General features: G+C 38.0%; 1 protein-coding gene across 1 annotated transcript in view; it reads right to left on the reverse strand.

Moving 5' to 3' along the window:
* The window catches only part of LOC149015120 (uncharacterized), a 71,169-nt gene that overhangs the window by 39,920 nt on the left and 12,109 nt on the right, over window positions 1-19,140 (reverse strand). Inside the window, exons 9-13 of the mRNA XM_089157087.1 lie at window positions 16,864-16,932; window positions 6,479-6,560; window positions 5,903-5,955; window positions 5,727-5,825; window positions 4,413-5,645 (exon numbers count right to left, since the gene is read on the reverse strand). Of these exons, the coding sequence (XP_089013213.1) occupies window positions 4,413-5,645; window positions 5,727-5,825; window positions 5,903-5,955; window positions 6,479-6,560; window positions 16,864-16,932 (1,536 nt within the window). The remainder of the gene's footprint in view (window positions 1-4,412; window positions 5,646-5,726; window positions 5,826-5,902; window positions 5,956-6,478; window positions 6,561-16,863; window positions 16,933-19,140) is intronic.

Consider the following 19,140-nt stretch of genomic DNA (forward strand, 5'->3'; position numbering starts at 1 on the left):
TAGAAGTTAGTGAGAGTGAAAGGAGAAGGAGCAGAGAGACAGAAAGAGAGAGCCCATTAACAAATCAAGAGGGTGACTCATATGGCAAAAATCCATTGACATTCTAACTGCAGGTGGTCGTTACATCTATTAATATGGCAAGTATCCAAAGGAACCTCTAAATCTAGGACTTACGGACAGCCAAACTAATTTCCTAATATCAAGCAACTCAATTACTTAATAGGATATAACCCCTGTTTCAATCCTCTTTACCTGCCTGGGGCCACTCTAAAAGGCCATCCACTTAAATTGTGGAATGAATTGGCCTATGGCTGTAGGGGACAAAAATAGAATACAGTATTTCAAATTTGAATATCTACTCATCAATAGCTAGCATGAAAATGCCTTAAAAGGAAGCATAGAGATTTCAGACCCAACAAAGATTCTAACCATCCAAAAACCAAAATTTGGTCAAAATCTAATTTTTTTAGATTAAACCTTTTATGATGGACTGGTCAAAAGCAGTTGTAACCATTGTTTGAAAGCTCGCTCTTGCCAGCCATCTCTCCTCCAGAAAACCGAGATCTCTGCAGGTTGGGGGAAATTTTTACTACCACATTTATGAGGTTCATTTGGGGCCAGGACATGCTGTCCAGCCTATTTTAGACTTTTTAAACACAATGCTGACCTTAGATTTGATGTAGAAACAACAGTATATGTGAGTTCCTTTCAACCCCAAGTTTAAAACCCCTACACTGATGCACACTTATAAAACCTTTTGTACACACATATACTTAATATTGTGTGAATAGATCACGGCCAAGATCTTGCAAGATCTTGGTTATTTTAGGGACCAAGATCCCTACCGTGACTGAGATCCCAAACCATGGCTTTAAACTTAAAATATTATTTTAAACCTTCAATGCTTTAGTTAAGAGTACAAATAAATAAAGAATTAATTTTCATTCAAGAACATACATGATACAAAGAAAAAGGAGGAAAGAGAGAACTAAGCAAAAAAAGTTAACATATATAAATAATATCAACAGCACTAGCAAATATCTTCAATCTAGAATTCCAAAATTGAACACCTTCGCAACAAAACCAAACTTCAAATAATTTGAGAAATTAAAATGAAGGGGGAATAGAAGAAAGAATAGGCTACAAATACAGCAACGATTTATGCAGAATTCAAGCCATCCCAATTGGAAAACAAAAGAAAACAGCCAGGAAATCAAGTGGATTCCTGAATGCTTTATTTTGTTATCTCCATTATACATTTACCTACTTTAATTCCTTATCCGAACACGTATCAGGTAAGAATTACTGATTTCAAACATTTCAATGTAGCCCTAGATTGATTGATTATCAACTACGAGCCAGAACTTCCAAGATCTAAAAAGAAAACCAAGTCAACTGACCAAAAGAAGGCCCTCCAGGAATTTCAGTTAGGACCTGCGGTTAAAAGTCAAGTGTTCTTAAATCATGCCCTCAGCAAGTTGTTTGACCCAAGATTTGGATGGTGGGATAATAATGAGTTAAAGTGATTGTGGGTCAAGCAAGGGACCAAACAGATGTATGTAGAAAACTGCCACAAAAATGTAGGGTGTTAGTCTTGGATCTAGAGATCCTAATGTCAGCTGGCGATGAAACTTGGGAGGAATCTAGGTAACGATGCAAGGAATGATTCTCCAAATTTGGTGAAGATCTAATCGGTAGATTAGGCTATATCTAGGTTATTGATTCAGGGGTTTCAGGAGTCTGAAAATTCAAGGTATTAAGTATTGGATGGCAGAATGACATGTACTCTTGATAAAGTGAAGGGGATAATGTGTATCGGATCTGGGAACAATCTTCAGTAAACTCTAATGGTTAATTTGGGCTGTAGGTGGAAAACAGGGGGGGAAATTACATGGCAGAAGAAGGGGGTGATGGATTGGTCTCATTACCAGCGCAGCAGCTTGTAATGGCAAATCTGTGAGTATAATTCCGCAGTCAGTAGGAGTTCAGATTGAGTAAACTTTCTGGACTTTGAACCACCAGGCACCGAGGCAACACAACAGATCGATCTCTCCACCCACATAACATATCAGAGTTTGCAAAGCAAATTTCGGTAATTATAATCTGTCTTCATTCTTTCCTCCAAGGGGATAGAAATGGAGTTCCTACAAAGTTGACTTGAAAAAGGAGAGTGAATAACAAATCCTACTAAAACCTGAAATAGAAACTAATAGAGGTTCTAGTATAGTAAGAACTCCTGGAGTTGGAAACAAACTTGGTCTTGGTAACAGAACTAAAATAAATTAAGGTCCAATTAAACAAGGAAAAGATCTATTTCACCTTCATCAAAGTGGACCAGCTAGTTCAAAATAAGTCATGGGAACTTTTAAGTGTCCACAAGACCTCTAAAACAGAAATTACCAAGTAAACAAACTTAAATTCATGAATTCTCTTCCCGCTCTCGTTAGCTCTGCCCAAGACCTCACTGTTTGGCTCCCTTCCCCCACCAAAATCTTTTCCACCTCCTCTGCATGGCATCACCTTCGTACCCATAACCCCAAACCCCCCTGGGTTTCCTTGGTCTGGTTCAAATGCTCCATCCCCCTCGCCACTCCCTTACCCATTGGAGAGTTCTCAACCAAGCTATCCCCACCCAATCTTTCCTCATTAGCCGCCATGTCCCAGTCAACCCCAACTGCATCCTCTGCTGGAACAACTTGGAAAACACCGATCACCTCTTCTTCTCTTGCCCTTTCTCTGGATCTATCTAGAGAAAAGCCCTTGCTTCTATTTGGCCCCGTTTGAGGCTCTCCTATGGGTTTGCGCGTGATTGGTCTTGGATGGTGAGAAACTTTTCAGGCTCTTCCATTTGTGATCGGATTGGTAAGCTTGTTTTCTGTGCCTCTATTCACCACATTTGGTGGGAGCGTAATCTCCGGAGATGGATGTCCAAATCTCGCTCTATTGACTTGATTTGGAAAGCCATCTATTTTGATGTTTCCTCTAGGCTGTTAACTACCCCCATCCCCCTATTGATGATACCCCAAGGAACAGATTCATTGTTGTCTCCTAGGGTCTCAACTCTTCTTTTCGGCCTTCCTCTTAAAGGCCTTGTATCGTTGTTTCCGTTCTTTTAATATAATTATTTATTCATCCAAAAAAAAAACACCTAGGTAAATACACTCCAGGCCCCTAGGAAGCCCATTACCATGTAAACCCTTGGAATAGAAGTCAAAATTCTATATGACCCAATCATAGGTTTATTTCACTAATCAGAAGCCCAAAAGTGTAGGATCACCCTGTGATTCCAAATTTCCAATATCTTGATCAAATTCTTAGTTTCAATTTCAGCTTTCATCTGAATACTATTTATCGCTACATCTGCCAATAATCTTCTTCACTTCTCCATCAAATCGTTTGCTGAACCTGGACATCAGTTTCTGATTCAGCCATTCAGGTTCCGTTTCCTAAATTCGATTTTTCAAAATCCCAGACAGGTATTTCTGCATCTGATTTGATAAATCTTGGTTCAGAAACCCACGATACATCTTGGTATGCAAACATGTGGTATCCAATATCTCAACTAAGATTTCAGTCGACTCTATGCTTTCTTACACTCTCTAGGTCAAGACAAGTTGACATAACTCAATCTCGCACAAGTCTTCTTCCCACTTGCTGGTTTTGATCTTCCAACTGGGTTTTTTGCTAGAATCTTGGTTGAAACTCCACCTAACCTGCATCAACGTGTTTAGCTCATCTAGAGCAAAGATCTACTAATTTTGAAGCAAATCTTGAAGCAAGGTGAGAGTTCAGCCAAAACTTCATTTATTAATAAAGAAGGGGGGGGGGGGGGGGGATGTTCTACGGTAGCTTGTTTGAACGTGGATGCCTAGTGCTTAGTGCCTCATTGAGTTTTACTCTTGCACTCTCATGGTGTAACTTAAAGTACACTGAACTTATCATGTAAAACTGTGAACTCAACATATCTGATGTATTGATTAACTTTAAACCTTTATACATTCATTTATATCAATGGTTGTATACTTCATGTTTCATAAGTCTGCATGTTCATTCCTTCAGTGTATCAGTTTCAAAGTTAGGGTCGAGTTGAATCTCCCATCTACACTTGTTTTCTCACAAATCTAAGGTCACTACTGGGTTTAGAAGGCCCAAAATAGGTTATATACCAAGTTCTAGCCCAAGTGAGCCCTGAAACCCACCAAATTCAGATCTGCAGCAAATTTTACAGCCTAGTTTCTGCCCTACCATACCTATTTTTTGTTAACTGGTTCTCTGAATTTGGTTTGGTCCCAACTTTGCAGCTCAGGATTCATTCGGGATTTTTTATTCCTAATAATTATTTATTTGACTAGAAACCCCCTCAAACATAATACATCTTTAACAATCATCAGATATGTAACTTCAAAACCAACCTTTGTATCCGTCGTCTCAGCCCGGTGCAAGGAAGGGTCCATTGAAGAAACTAATAATGTAGACAACCGTCCAGGTGTAATCCCTTCCCCGGCAACATTACCTCGCAAGTTCAGTTGAGATGACAAGCATACTCGGAGGAACTTTAGAGCCTGTTTCCTGTAGAAAGAATCCATGCCAGCAGTTTTCTGCATGACAGCAGCTACAGCCAAATATATACAACGATCCAAAGGTACCAGAAACGGAGTTGATGGTTCAAATGTAAAGATCAAGCGGAGCCCATGCTCCGGATTTTCTTTACACTCAAGTGCAAGGGGCTCTTTAAGAAAACGCCTATTCCGACCACCAAGTTTACCAAGAAGTTGCAAAGCTTTTGCACCCCATGGATAAGGAGCTGGCCTCAAGTGAGACCATAAAGCTAGAATGACTTCAGACATAACATTCGCCATGCTTGGTTCCAAGAAATCAGGATTTAAACTATCAATCCAATATTCAAGTGTCCTTAGACCTAAGCTAACAACCTCATCACTTCCTTTCAGAGTCAAAACCAGTGGCTTCATAAGCCGAGGAAGGTGAGGCAACAAAGAACTCAAACGGGCAGGTAAAGTGAGACAAAGCTCCAAGACAAGGTCCCTCATGTCTTCGCCAGTAGGTCCATCTACCATAGCCAACAACATATTTAAGCAGGGTTGCAATGTAGGAATCAGGTCTCGCAACAGAAGTTCAAATTTCCCCCCTGAAAGTGCACGGAACATTGTACGAAGAAGCTGCATATAACCTAGAGGCCTTTCAACTTCAGTGGCATTCTTCATGCAGACCTCCAAAATAATGGGAACATGAGGCTGTAGAATGCGATCACAGTCTGAAGGAGCCTTAGAAACAGCACCAAATAACAGCCGAAAAAGATGCAAAACAAGTTTGGCTGCTGGTGAATCTGGAAGCTTAAGAACATCAAGCTTGCTACTGACAAGGAAATTGACCAAAACATCTGCAAAAGAACGAAAAACCTTCGGTGCTTGCAAAAGGGTAGAAAATATGTGAAGCAACTGATTGTTGCTGATCATGCACTCGAAAAGTTCTGGCATGCACAAGGATAACATATCCATGAGATCTCGTGGCTCCATAATAATTAAAATTTGAGAAAAAAAATTAAGCATCTCCCTCTCCTCATCTTTTTCCTTGAAAAGGGCTAAGCAATGGACACCACTTGTAAGGACACCAGAGGCTTTCCACACCTACAAAATAATGCAAGTCTTAGGAATGATATTAAAAGATATAAAAAGAATCTAATGGAAGCCGTAAGTATATTTTAGTACCTCATCCTCTCTCATGCCTTTAAACGCTTGAGGAAGTGGAGTGCTAGAGGATGGGGAAACCTGCATTTGCTGATGTGTTCCATGCACTGGTGGCGAAACCTGGAACATAAAAAATTACGTGAGTGGGTCTCTTAGGCATCTGCATACAGATATTCAGTATTAGAGGATTGTGAAACCTGAGTTCGTGACACATGACAATGAGTGATGCTCCAGATTATAGTCTTCATTCCTACAGGAAGAACCTTAAAAATTAGTAAAGAAAACTTGTTTGCCAACTTTATCCATAAGGTATGATCAATGAAATAGATTATTTATTTTTGAACAGTTAAGAGATAATTGTGCAAGCAGGTGTGTTTTATAGTTTATACCATTAAATATAGTAATGTACACATTAGTTATATTTCCAAACCTTAGTTGCATTCTGACTTTTTATTATTAATATAGTATACAATTTTACCCCCACCCACAATTAGAGAGGAAATCCAATTCTCTCTAGTTATGTGGTGTTGTCTCTCCAATCTCCCTTCTCCATTATTTCGCTCATATTCAATCCGCCACTTCTTGCTTCTTCATGCACAGGTACTGATCAAGTTCCAATTGTGACATCCAGGAGATACCCAGAAGGAAAAAAATGACAACAGAAAAGGAAACAATTGTGACATTAACAATATCCCAAGAAGAGAAGGAGAGGGGGGGCGTTCAAAAAGGAAAGGAAAAAAGAAAGTACAACACAAGAGAAAGATAATCATTACCCATGACCAATGTCTTAATAAGATGTTTACAATCACTGACTTCTTTGGAATGCTCCAGAGGAGCCTGCAGATTTAGGACTGCCTGCAAACCATGTATATGTAAAAATAATAAATGAATGAATAAATAAGTAAAAAAACATATATGATGTATAAGCTGAAATGCAGCAAGAAGATTCTTCCACCAAGGAAAAGATTGTTCTAAAACACATCAAATAAAGACCTCGACGCCTGTAGCACTTCTTGTACAACCAAGCGTATTTGTGAAGTTACCTCAAGTACTCAATTTAGGAAGCAGCAAAATAAAATGACCAGAGTTGCATGGACTAAGCTAATCTGAAATTTCCAATGCTAATTCTACTATAAGGGCAAAGGATGTCAAAGTAAAGAAAAATCAATCTCATACTGTACCCATTGCACATACAGTACTATCCTGACCCTCACTAGGCAAGCTCATCAGATATGCCAACGTCAGCATACATTGCAAGACAAATTTTAAACTTTCAATAGGCAAGGTCTTGACCCTTGGTTCAAAGTTTCAAATAAAGCTTGATAATTTGTGGGTTTAGACCAAGAGAAGGAGAGAAACATTAGATCTCAATAAAAAAAATTTGCCATGTCATCCCTCAATACTATGTGTGATAGACTACTGGAGGTCACCACAGCACTATGAAGAGTTCCATTGCTGCCTACAGTGGAAGTTCGGCTACATTCAACTAATTTGAGAATATTTACAATTCTCAGAAATTAATTTCTGAAAAACAAAAGATAACTATCGTACTTGTATTGTTGAGGCATGGAAGGCTAGGGCATTCATGACTTGTGTTTTATTCAGTATAGTTTGTAAAAGAAACTTGATCTATTTCTTAACTAATTATTTAACTATTTGATATAACTGTCAAGAATTTTGTTATTTCATTGATATTCGAGGGTCATCACCCGAGAGGGTTAAGAGGTCTTAGTGTTAGAACTACAACTTGCATATGATTTGGCAGATGGGTTGATTAGCTAGATCAATTCTGTTCTTCTGTTACCCAGGTTAAAGACGAACTGAAACGTAGGAAACAGAATCACAGAAATGCTCTGCTTTTGAAAATATTACTAGTCCAGAAAACCCAAGTTAAAATTTTGTTACCAAAAGGTCCATGGTGGAAAATCACATACCAAAGCCTAAAATAATTCTGCCCCTGAAGTTCTTTACCAGAGGGAGCCCTAGTTTAGAAATTAATAACAAATAAGCATGCAGGGGTGAATTATTTACCAATGCCATGACATAGTGACATACATCACTTTACTTTGAACACATCACAATAACGAATAGCCAACACCCAAGCCTATGTACACTGATTAAAAAGACTTATTTGGAATCTTTGCTTCTATACAGTATTATCAACCAACAGTAAATAGCTAAATATGTGGTCCCTAATCATAAACTGCTACTTTAGAAACTTTATTATTGAAACCATAACTGATGACATACATAAGATTTATAAACAAGAACTAACTTGATAAATCTTGTGATGCTTATAATTTATTTATGATGTGAAAAATCAATGATAATAAATTTAAAATTCTTAAAATACAACCACATTTATATCTTTTAAATATTTTTGCACAATTCTTTCTATTACAATAGCAACAAAGGGCAGGTGAATATCTGAAGCTGTAGACACTGTAAAGGAGAAAACATTTGAAAGAAAGCATAATTTATTGCTAATTTATCGCGTAGTTTTGAAAGTATCCATATACTAAGCATATCCAGCATCTCACTCATATGTTCAGAGACATCATTTATAACCAGCTTCCCAATACACAGTCCAATATTGATACTGCAAACTACTGGTATTGAAAAATAAGTATTTGAAAAATAGATCCTTCTTTTATTTTTTCTTCTTTCTTTCTGTGACCATGTGGAGGCCATGGGAATCATACTGTATCACATACCTCAATGGTGTAGGAATGGAGATTCGCCTCCCCTACAATACATGCTTCTATCACTTCCCTGTATGGCTTGTCTTTCTAGTGGACTGTTAGAGCTCACTCTAACCGAACTTCTAAATAAAGACTAACATACTTCGTTTTTAATTGAATGTATGACTACAAGGTTCTAATTCCATGAGTCGACCGTCCTGTGACGAAACTGAAAATATATTGACCTTTCTTGAAGACAGATGAAGCATTCATGATGTAGCATCTCATTGAAAAGGTTCAGCATCTCATTGAAAAGATTCAACTAAGGGCCAATAACACTATCTCTCAGAAACCAAGTGATGTAAACAATGTTGACCCACTGCCCAAGCCTGAAACCGCAAAGTGGGCCTGGCCCGAAAGAGGGTATTTTGGTCAAAACCAGCCCTAAATAATTGCTGGTTTTTATTTTCAAAATTTTCTCTTTTATTTTCTGAAGAGTTTCGGTCAGTTAGGAAGTCCAGTTTGAGTTAAATAAGAGTACTTTAGTCTTTAGTTCCTGTAAATTCCAGCATGTCAACTAGAGTTCTTAATCGACTAGATTTAGCATGTGTCAATTAGAATTTTAGTTAACTAGGATTTAATTCACCATGTGTCAACAAGAGTCCATTAGATGTTTTACTGTTTGGTCAGTTGAGATCCTAATCCATAAAGAAATCCCAGTTAGAGTCAGGGCCTTTTAGTAGGCTACAAATAGCCTATTATTTCTTTGTACTCCTTAAGTCTGGATTAATAAAAATTGTTCAAGAATTGCAGCCACGGAAGTTGCTGCAGGGTCCTGTTTGGGAAGGACCTGTGTCTATATCTCTGAAATCTCTCTTCTTCCTGCAATCCAGCAAGCATCACAAAATCTGCAAACCAGTAAGTAATTCCCCTCCAAACCCCAGCCCACTTCTTCTCTTCTTCCTTCTTCTTCCTCCTACCCTGTACAACCCTAAAGTTCCCCTTCCCCTGCTGCGCACCATTGGCAGCATCTCCCAGGCCCCAATGGCCCCCTAAAACCCTCCCCCTCCCCCCTCTGACACTGCAATACCTCTCCTCCACCTCTGCCCTGTACTGCTGCCCCCTTCTTTCCCTCTCTTTTCTCCATTGCACCCTCCTATCCCCTGTTTTAGCTTGCGGCAGAAACAGGGAACAAAAAAAAATTAAAAAAAGGGGAAAGAAGGAAAGAGAGAAGGAAAAAAAAATTCAAAAGATTACCCAAGATCGATCCAAAAATCCACCAATTTTTAATCCAAACCTTTTCCCATATCCCTAAAAACCCTTTCCTTCCAGCTCTATGGTAATTTTGGGAATCTCCAACCAGCCCATATCAATTTTATTAAAACCCTAACAACCCTCAGGATCCCAACCTTGTTTTCTAGTCTTTCCCTCCAACTCCCATCTAGATCAGAAAAACCCATATCTTTCCTAAGAGTTTCCCACAACTTTCCTATCAACCCATAGCACTACTAAGAGTTTCCACAACTCTCTTAGATACCCATAGGCATCCCATGATATTTTTTATTTATTTGCTCGAAGATTTTGGGCAAACCCTTAATTTAGGGAATCCATCCAAAGCCCCTAAACCTAAAATTAGGTTTCACATCACAAAGTTAAATGGCTATGCTATGTAACCCAACTCTAAGGATAGGGTTTTCTTGAAAAAAAATCCCTAGAGCTTAGGATTGGCCAAGAATCTTCCAACAACTAATCCTAGATTTCTATGGTTTGATCTAAAGTACAAGGATTACTTGTGGAAAGGGACATGGCTAAGGTTGGTACAGTTACGGTAATTCGGTACGGTTTTGGTACAGTACCAACTTTAAATACCGAAAACCAGAACTGTATTGTACCGAATTTACACAATACGGTACTGTTTCGGTATTTGCAAAAACGGTTCGGTAAGATTTTTGTATTAAATTGGTGTGGGAAAACGGTTTAAACATGGTATCTAGTGCAATACAATTTTGGTACAAACGAACCCATGCCACTTTTGTCATTAGTTCATTAAGATCCTAATGAAATTGCGATCAAACAATCGATAGAATATAATATTAACAGAGACAAAGCAAGTAAATCTAAGAAGAGGAGTGAAGGACAAAACGAAAAACTGAGACAGGGAATTAGGGATAGGGTAAAGGAAAAGTGTTTTAATTGTAAAATTACATCTATATCCCTTAATTTGGTACGGTACCAATTTGGTCCAGTTTCGGTACATACCGACGGTATGAGTACCTAAAACCAATACCGTACCGTACCGTACCGAATTTCAAAATCCGATTTCGGTACATACCGTACCAAATTTTGAATGTGTGGTTTTAGACGGCGCAGTTCGGTATGGTTAAACGGTTTTGGTACGCAATTGACATGGTAAAATTTAGGATTTTACTAAACCCCATGGGATGATTTTACTAAAAATTATACTAAGATTAACGTGGTTGATATGGGAAGATTTGGGAAAACTAGGGTTTTAAAAAATCAAGATGGAAGTGAACTTGTGATACCTAGACTTTCCCTTGTATGATAAGGGAAGCCTACAGTTTGGTATGGCAGGGTTTTGGGACAAGTTAGGGTTACAACAAAAGTTAATGGGCCGCTAGTGAGATAACTTAGTGTCATAAGCAATCCCTAATAGGTAGAAACTTTGGAGGGAAAGGGAAAACAATTCAACTCGTTGGAGGAGCATAAGGGAGTAACCATTATGGATGGGGGAATGGCAAAACTTGCTGAGAGAGAGAAAGGAAGGAGGGAGGGGCTGCCACAAGAAAGAAAAGAAGGGGGAGGGCCTTCTTGCTGCCACAAAGAGAGGGGGGAGGCTCAAGAGGGGCTGGGGTTGTGCTACGATGGAAGGAAGGGGTTTCTTGGGGGTGTGTATGTCTTGGCAGCGGTACATACTTGTTAGATGGAATGAAGGTGCTGTGATTGCTAGGCTGCTGCTGAACTTCAAGAACTCTTACTGAATTGACTGAGAAAATACTCCTAAATCCACTGTTGCCCTCCCCAGAAGACCATGACCTTGTTATTCTCCAACCAAAAGATTACTTTCATTAAATTCAGTGTTAGGTTTCCTTTATAAATTAGGATACCCTTGACAATTAAAGAACAGCCACTTGAAATAAAAGACCTAATTATCCATAAAGAGTTCTACTTAAGAGAAAGACTCCCTATGACACTAGAACTCAACAACTAACTCAAACTAAGACTTTAAGATAGAATTGGACTCAGATACATACACACACAAAAGGGGGGGATAAAAAATAACTTCTGAGAATAAAATCAGCAGCTAATTAGGACTGGAAAATCACCAAATTGATCCTATAGGGGGATCGACCAGGCCAAGGTGCCCCATATTGGTTGGACCTTTGGGGGGAGGGCTTTTGTTCACCTCACTATAGTTAGATTTGGATTCAATATTAAACGGCGACAGTAAAACATCGTTCATGAAAAAGCATGGTTAAGATGTTTGGAATACAGATCTTTAATTCATTTTTGTGGGTCAAGATGGTTAGTGTCATAAGATGGGGCGTCACAATTAGAGTTTTGGGTGATATATTTTGGTCATTATTTGAAGGATGTGTGTGGAATAACATGAAAGGAGACTCTTCCAAGTTTGAATCAAATTAAATGTAGAGGCAGGGTTTCCTGAACAAGTAAGGTTTCACGGTTTCAACATGTGGGGTAATTTGCAGGGTAACATGAAGATAGGTTGTGTATGAAGATGAAACTAAAGGGAGCTTAGGTAAATGGTAAACGGTATGATCCCTGTGGTAAAATTGGTGTACATCTAAGTGTGAATATTAGGTTTCTTGTGGATCCAAAAGTTCAAGAAAGGATGGGGTTAAAATAGTGGATCTTGGATGGTAATTTGGCATGTACTCTTAATGGGGTGAAGCAAATGCGGCATATCGGCTGTGGGATAGACTTCAAATGATTCTAAGGACTAGTTTGGATTGGAGACAGATTTTAATGGCTACAGTAAGGAAAAACAAAAGTAGAAAAGAAAAGGTTAGGGTTGGGGAGTATAGAAGATTAGAAGGAGAAGATTTGGGGTTGGGGATAATTCAACTAATTGCTGTCAAAAACCTTCTTAAAACAGCAGCTTGAATGGTTGAATTCTTCTTCGCAGGAAGAAACGAGAAGAAAAGAAGAGAACAGATCAGACTTGGGATATAAATCCTGCAATTATTGCTCAATCGCACCAAAATTCTTATGAAAATATGTTAATTTCTGCCATAAATAAGTATAAAAACAACGTAGGTGTCATAAACCAAGTAGTTAGAGATCTCTGTCCAGAATCATAATAATGTGTCATATTCTGTATAGATTCAAACACATTATAGCTCAGAATTCACAATACAATCTACTACCTTTGCTATTTTTTTAGTAGGTAATGCATTTCCTCTAGTAGGAAACTGCAACCAGCCCATAGTTCAACAACTCACTCAGCCAAAAAACCGAGTTGGATACAGATCTCCCAAATTAGTGCACTAACTTATTACTAAAATTATGGTAATTCAAAATGGAAAAAATAAAAAAATTCCAGACATTCCAGTCTAGAAATGCATCGTTCTGTCAATTTTTTTATTATTTGACTCATTTCAGCACTTAACCCCCCCCCCCTTTTTTCAACGAAAATTCCATATCTGCAAAGTTTTATTCTGGATGAAATGGCATTCTGAAACACAATTTAATACATTTATAGTAGAATTCTGAGATATACCAAGAACCACCTAGATAGCAACTCATATCCCATCAGTCTTGGAAGCCCAAAAACGAAAAGGATATTACTTATAACTTCTGTTATTCAACAACTACAATATATTCTTACATAGAGAACGTTGTAATAAAACAAAAACAAATATTTCTTTATTCTTACATAGAGAACTTTGCAATAATGTAAAAACAAATATTACTTTTTTGCCAAAGGCAGAAGTAAATTACTATCCATTCATCGTGATTTATACTGAACAGAACTATAAACATGTAAAATATAAAGTTGTAGAAATACAATGTTTGGCAGAATGGCTTATTGATCCATGATCTCAAGCCCTCTATTTATAATTAAGTGGAAAGTAGACTTTTACAAGGAATAGAATTTTACATGAATGCAAACTCTAATTTAACTCCTATACAAACTCTTATTAGACTCCTAATAGAATCCAACACTCCCCCTCAAGTTGAGGCATGGATATCACACATGCCCAACTTGACCAAAAGAGTATAAAACATCTGTCCAGGTAAACATCTGCAATTTGATCTTCAAACTTATAGATTACTTCTGCCTTATAGACTTCCATTTGCTTTCCTCATCTTTACTGCAACTTTATGTCTCCAAGGAAGAACGAACAAGAAAAAAGGTAGAATCTTCAAATGTTGAGAAGACTAAATTTCTGCACCAATCTGAGGGAAAATATATTTTTGAGGTAACAATTGCTAGGGTAAAACAGCCAAAGTGAAACTTTTGATTTGTAGCAATGTTAGATCTTTAAAGGGAAAGTTTGCCAAGGGACAATCTCCAAAGGTAGGGGAAAATTTGTCAAGATAAGTGACAATCTCCATAGGTAATAGAGATCAAGTTCTGCAAAAGTCAAACGACAAATCTTTTGCAAGGTTAGATCTCCGAAGGGAAGATGTCAAGTTAAGGGGCAAATCTCCAGGGTTAACAGAGATCAAATTCTGCACAGTCAAAAAGATAGCTCTATAGCAATGTTAGATCTCCAAAGTAGAAGATTGTGAAGGTAAAGGACAAACTTTCAAAGGTACAAAGATCAAATTCTACATAAGGAAGTCTACATGAAAGACATTGAATTGTAGACATCTTCAATCTCCCCCTCACGTGTAGCTTTACACGTGGGAAAACAATAACAAAGGAAAGGAAGAAATTGTAATGGTAAGATGAAAGTATCAGGAAAACAAATCTAGAGAAAATGACAAAATTTGAAAGGGGGTTGACCGAGCCTACGGTGCCACTGATGAAGGTCTGGTATTACCGAATGGACCGGTTTAGAAGATGTAGTCAAAGCAGAAGTAGATCCTCCAATCGGCTCGAGCAAATAAAGTCCTTTTACCACGACCAATCTCCTTCCCCGTGACCAGATCCTAAAGTAGCAAGGTAGGAGTTGGTAGGGGTAGTAGAGGAAGCAGTGGTCGAGGCTATACCGACAGTAGAAGACCTGAGAATACGTCGCAGAGTAGCAAACTCCTCCTGTGAAAAACCAATGTCTGCAGAGGGTGTGGTGGAAACTGTCTCAGAAAGATTAGTCTTTGGTGTTCCCTTTGTTTGTGCTCGCTTTTGCTCAAAATCAGCAAACTTCCCATGCAGTTTCCAACAATTTTCCTTGGTATGATATGGTTTGTGACAGTGCTCACACTTGACAATCTCCTTAGCCAGATCAGATTTAGTGCGAACAGACTGTAAAGCTGATTTCTCCATAATAGGAGTATGAAGCATGACTAATCGACGACTTTCCTCACACTGAACAAGAGCATAAGACTGTTCTAGTGTAGGAAAGGGAGAACGACTTAAGACTTGCACTCTGATCTGATCGTACTCCACGTTCAAACCTGCCAAGAAGTCATATACTCGAATCTTATCAATGTACTTCTTATATGTCGCCACATCATCTGGATTAGTGGGGTGATAATCTCCATAATGATCCAACTCTTGCCAAAGAGATTGCAACTCAGCATAATAGTGGGCCACAGTTAGTTCCTTTTGGGTAATCTCATGAAGCTTCTTTCGTAGCTAATAAACCAGTGCATCATTCCCCAACTGTCCATATGTTTCAGTAGTAGCCTTCCAGATTTGGGCTGCAATATAAAGTAATAGGTAACCCCGGGCAATATTTGGATGCATGGAATTCAAAAGGAATGACATAATAAGAGAGTCATTTGATATCCATTTATCCTGTAAAACACCTGCAGTAGTGGGTTTGATAGTGGTGCCCGTAATGTACCCAACTAGTCCTCTTCCAACAATAGTCAGGTAAGCAGATCGAGACCAGATCAAGTAATTTGTGCCGTCAAATCTTACCGAAAGAGAATGAAGAGTGGGAAAATATTCGGATCCAGTGGGGGCAGTAGTATCATTTGTGGCTGCCATGTTGAAAGAATTGTCTGTAGTTCTTCAATCTTCACCCCTTGAAAAAAAACTAAAACGTCGTAGAATGCAATAGCCAAACAATAATATGATCAAATCTCCTTTTTCCCTTCTTCTTCTTCTTCTTTTTTTTTTTCCTATGGTTCGGTCAAAGAGAACCAAAATATGGTCTAAATTTGGTTTGGGAATTTGAAAAAAAGAAAATTTTGGTTCGGCCAAAGGACTGGTCTGGTTTATTGAAACGATGGGCTTAAAGGGATTTCAAACAGATCGCAAATCAAAGAGAGGCAGAGGCGATGGTGAAAGCAAATTATGGAAAACAACTCAGTCCCTGGAAGCTAGAAGTAGATCGATTCTTTCTCTTCCTTTCTTTTTCTTTTTTTTTTCTTTGGTCGATGGCAGAAGCAATGATGAGAGCAGCACACCAGCAGCAGCGATGGTAGCAGCAGGGTTCTTGACAATAGCAGCGGTGGTATCAGCAGGGTTCCTCTTCTCTTCTTCTTTCCTTTCCCTCCTTTTGGTTTTGGAGATCGATAAGTGCAGAAAATTTCTGAATTTGAGTTTCTGCGATAGTTGCAGAAAAAAACCTGCGACGGTTGCGAGAAAAAACCTGCGACGGTTGTAGAAAAAAATCTGCAATTGTTGCAGAAGAAAGAATGGTTGTAGAAAGAATTCTGCAATTGCTGCAGAAGAAAGAACTCTACGACGGTATTACAGTTGCAGAAAATTCCTGCGATGGGTTTTCTTGAAAAAAAATTGAAGAATATCAATCGAACTTAGGCTCTGATGCCATGTAGAAATACAATGTTTGGCAGAATGGCTTATTGATCCATGATCTCAAACCCTCTATTTATAATTAAGTGGAAAGTAGACTATTACAAGGAATAGAATTTTACATGAATGCAAACTCTAATTTAACTCTTATACAAACTCTTATTAGACTCCTAATAGAATCCAACAAAAGTGCAGAGATTAAAAAGAATAAGAAAATTAAGGGATAACATTAACGGGAAAAGATAGCCATAGTGCTAGTTTCTGGCAAAACTGCGCGCTAATAACCAACCCACGACCTAGAGTACTATAGCACCAGCCTATGTAAATGTCTAGACCCTCACCACCCCATTCCTCACCCCCCCCTCAAAAAAAATTCATGATTTCCACTAATACCACTCAGCCAGTGTAGCAGAACTACCAACATTAATTTAAAAAACATTTTTCAGGCAGCAAAAATACTACGAATTGGATATCTAACATCAAGAACATGAAAAGGTAGGCTCAAGTGCTCAACAAACCTCGTATCATTAAACAAATAGAATTCAAAGAAATCTTCAAAACATACCCTGCACAGAAGCTCAAGCTTTGACCTCAGTGTAGATCGCTCCTTCCCTTCCTCGCCTTCCTCCAGTAGCTAATTCAAGTACCATTTTCATATCATCAAAGATGACATTTAACCATCATAATTACCATCAAACTATAAAATGAGCCGACTGAATTATTAAATAAGCATCTTCCAAGGCAACCCAAAGTCACATAAACAAAGCAAGCTAACCTTCCAAACGAAATGGTGAAAAGCATCCACCCCAACATATAAAGATAAATAAGTGAACTCCCAGCACACTAAGCAGATAATAATACATTGACTAAAACAGAGGCCACATCAAGGTGGAGAGATCAATTAACAACATATTAAAACAATCAAAAGTAGTTTTCACATTCTAACGTAAACAGTATTTATGTATATATGGTAATCGTGTGACCAGCAGAAACAGACATGTTGAAGTGTCATTGCTCATGATCATAAATATCCCAACCACATTGTCTGACTTCCCTCTTCTTGCCACCTACGCTGCATATAAGTTAATAAATCCTGTTGAAGTATACACACTTTGGGCTATTTTACTGTTCACGGTACTGTTCACGAGAACAGTAAAATCTGGTTTTACTGTTTACAGTACTGTTAACGTGAACAGTAAAATCTGTTTGTACTGTTCACATGAACAGTAAAATGCTAGTGGTGCTACTATACTTTCTATTTCTAATGTAGGAGTCTTGCTACATAAGTTTTGGGAGTTTCTAAAAAGCATAGTTTCTATTTTGGTGGTAGTTTCTATTTTTAGAACATTCTATTTTAGGACCTAGAAAGTTACTAAAACTGTAATTTTTTCTCTTTTTTCTAGAGGACAATTACTTGTCTCTCAAGTTATATTAGATTCATTAGGAGCTAAAAATAAAAGGGCTTTGTGATTCTAGACTTTTAAGCTAAAATAACAGGCCTCTTCTGCTGGTTCTTCATCTCTCTTCTCTTCTTCTTCTTCTTCTTTCTTTTCTTTGTTCAAGTTCGGCACCTGTTTTGATTATTTAATGCTTGTTTTCTAACATGACATCAGAGCTTTTTTAATCAAAACAATGTTATTCTCAAGTATTCTCTTCTAAAGTTCTCTTTCAGTGTTCTTCTCTTTGGTGCACCACCACCTCCCGCTGTACTTATTTTATAGTTAGATCAGATGAATATATAAACTGATCTATTCTATTACTTACCTCATATTTATCCCATAACTTAATTGATTACTTTGATCTATTATTTTCTACAGTTTTACATCCTTCCGCAAATCTGTTTTTCTCTGCAAACACCAATTCAATTCTGTGTTGCAGAATTTTTTTGCTATTCTTCTTCAAGTTTTCGTGCGCAACCACCTGCTGCTGCAAATAATGTGCTCTTAGATCAGATTTTTGTTCTATCCTATTCTGTTTTGCACTCGGCAGAATTTATTTTATGATTCTTTTTCAAGTTCTGGGCTGCTGGTTCATGAGTTTATACTACAGATCGTGGGATCTTTTGCAGGTTTTTGAAGATTTATTTGGGATGGCTATTGGTTTATATGGTTTGCTTCTTTGATGACTTATGAATGACTCAAGTACTACCTATCCATGCTACTAACAACCCAGGGAATCCAGATGAACATTGGCTGTATGTTTCAGTTTGCAATCCTTTACATGATGGTTCCTACACAACTTTTTTTTTGGGTCTTCTCTGGCTGTGTTTGCATCTCCACTACTGGTTTATAACCTACGATGCTATACAATATTTCATGTGAATCCTTAGGCAATTGTTTCCCTATTTCATGGGTGGAATTAATTTTCAGCAAGTTTTTTTTCCATAAAGACTTGTACCTAATCTGTTTCTTCTAAGATTTTTTCAACACCTCAGACCTGAATTTAGCATCAGCTAGGTTCTTCTCCATTGACTACTATTGTTTCTAATAAAAAAAATTTCTGCCCACCTTTGGTACTACACATAATTTGCTTTTTTATTGTTATTGATTATCCATAGCTGAACCTGTGCCTCTCCCTCCTCGTCTATATTTTGCTTTCTATTAAATCCCATCTATACCATAACTCCTCGCCATTGGACTATATTTACCGCATTACAAAACTCCCTACCATGAGGAGAACTTGGAACCTATATTTTTGGGGATATTTACTTTAAACTAAATATTGGTTATTTGGTTGTCATTAATTGTCCACGTGTAATGCTACACGTGAGGGGGGGGAAAATGGTACTTTATCTACTCAAGATGTGTTGATGGATATGACTTGTGAAAATCTTTGTCCTCAA

Source organism: Hakea prostrata, chromosome 5, assembly GCF_041222555.1.
Source record: "Hakea prostrata isolate BN-2017 chromosome 5, UWA_Hpros_2, whole genome shotgun sequence".
Classification (NCBI taxonomy): Eukaryota; Viridiplantae; Streptophyta; class Magnoliopsida; order Proteales; family Proteaceae; genus Hakea; species Hakea prostrata.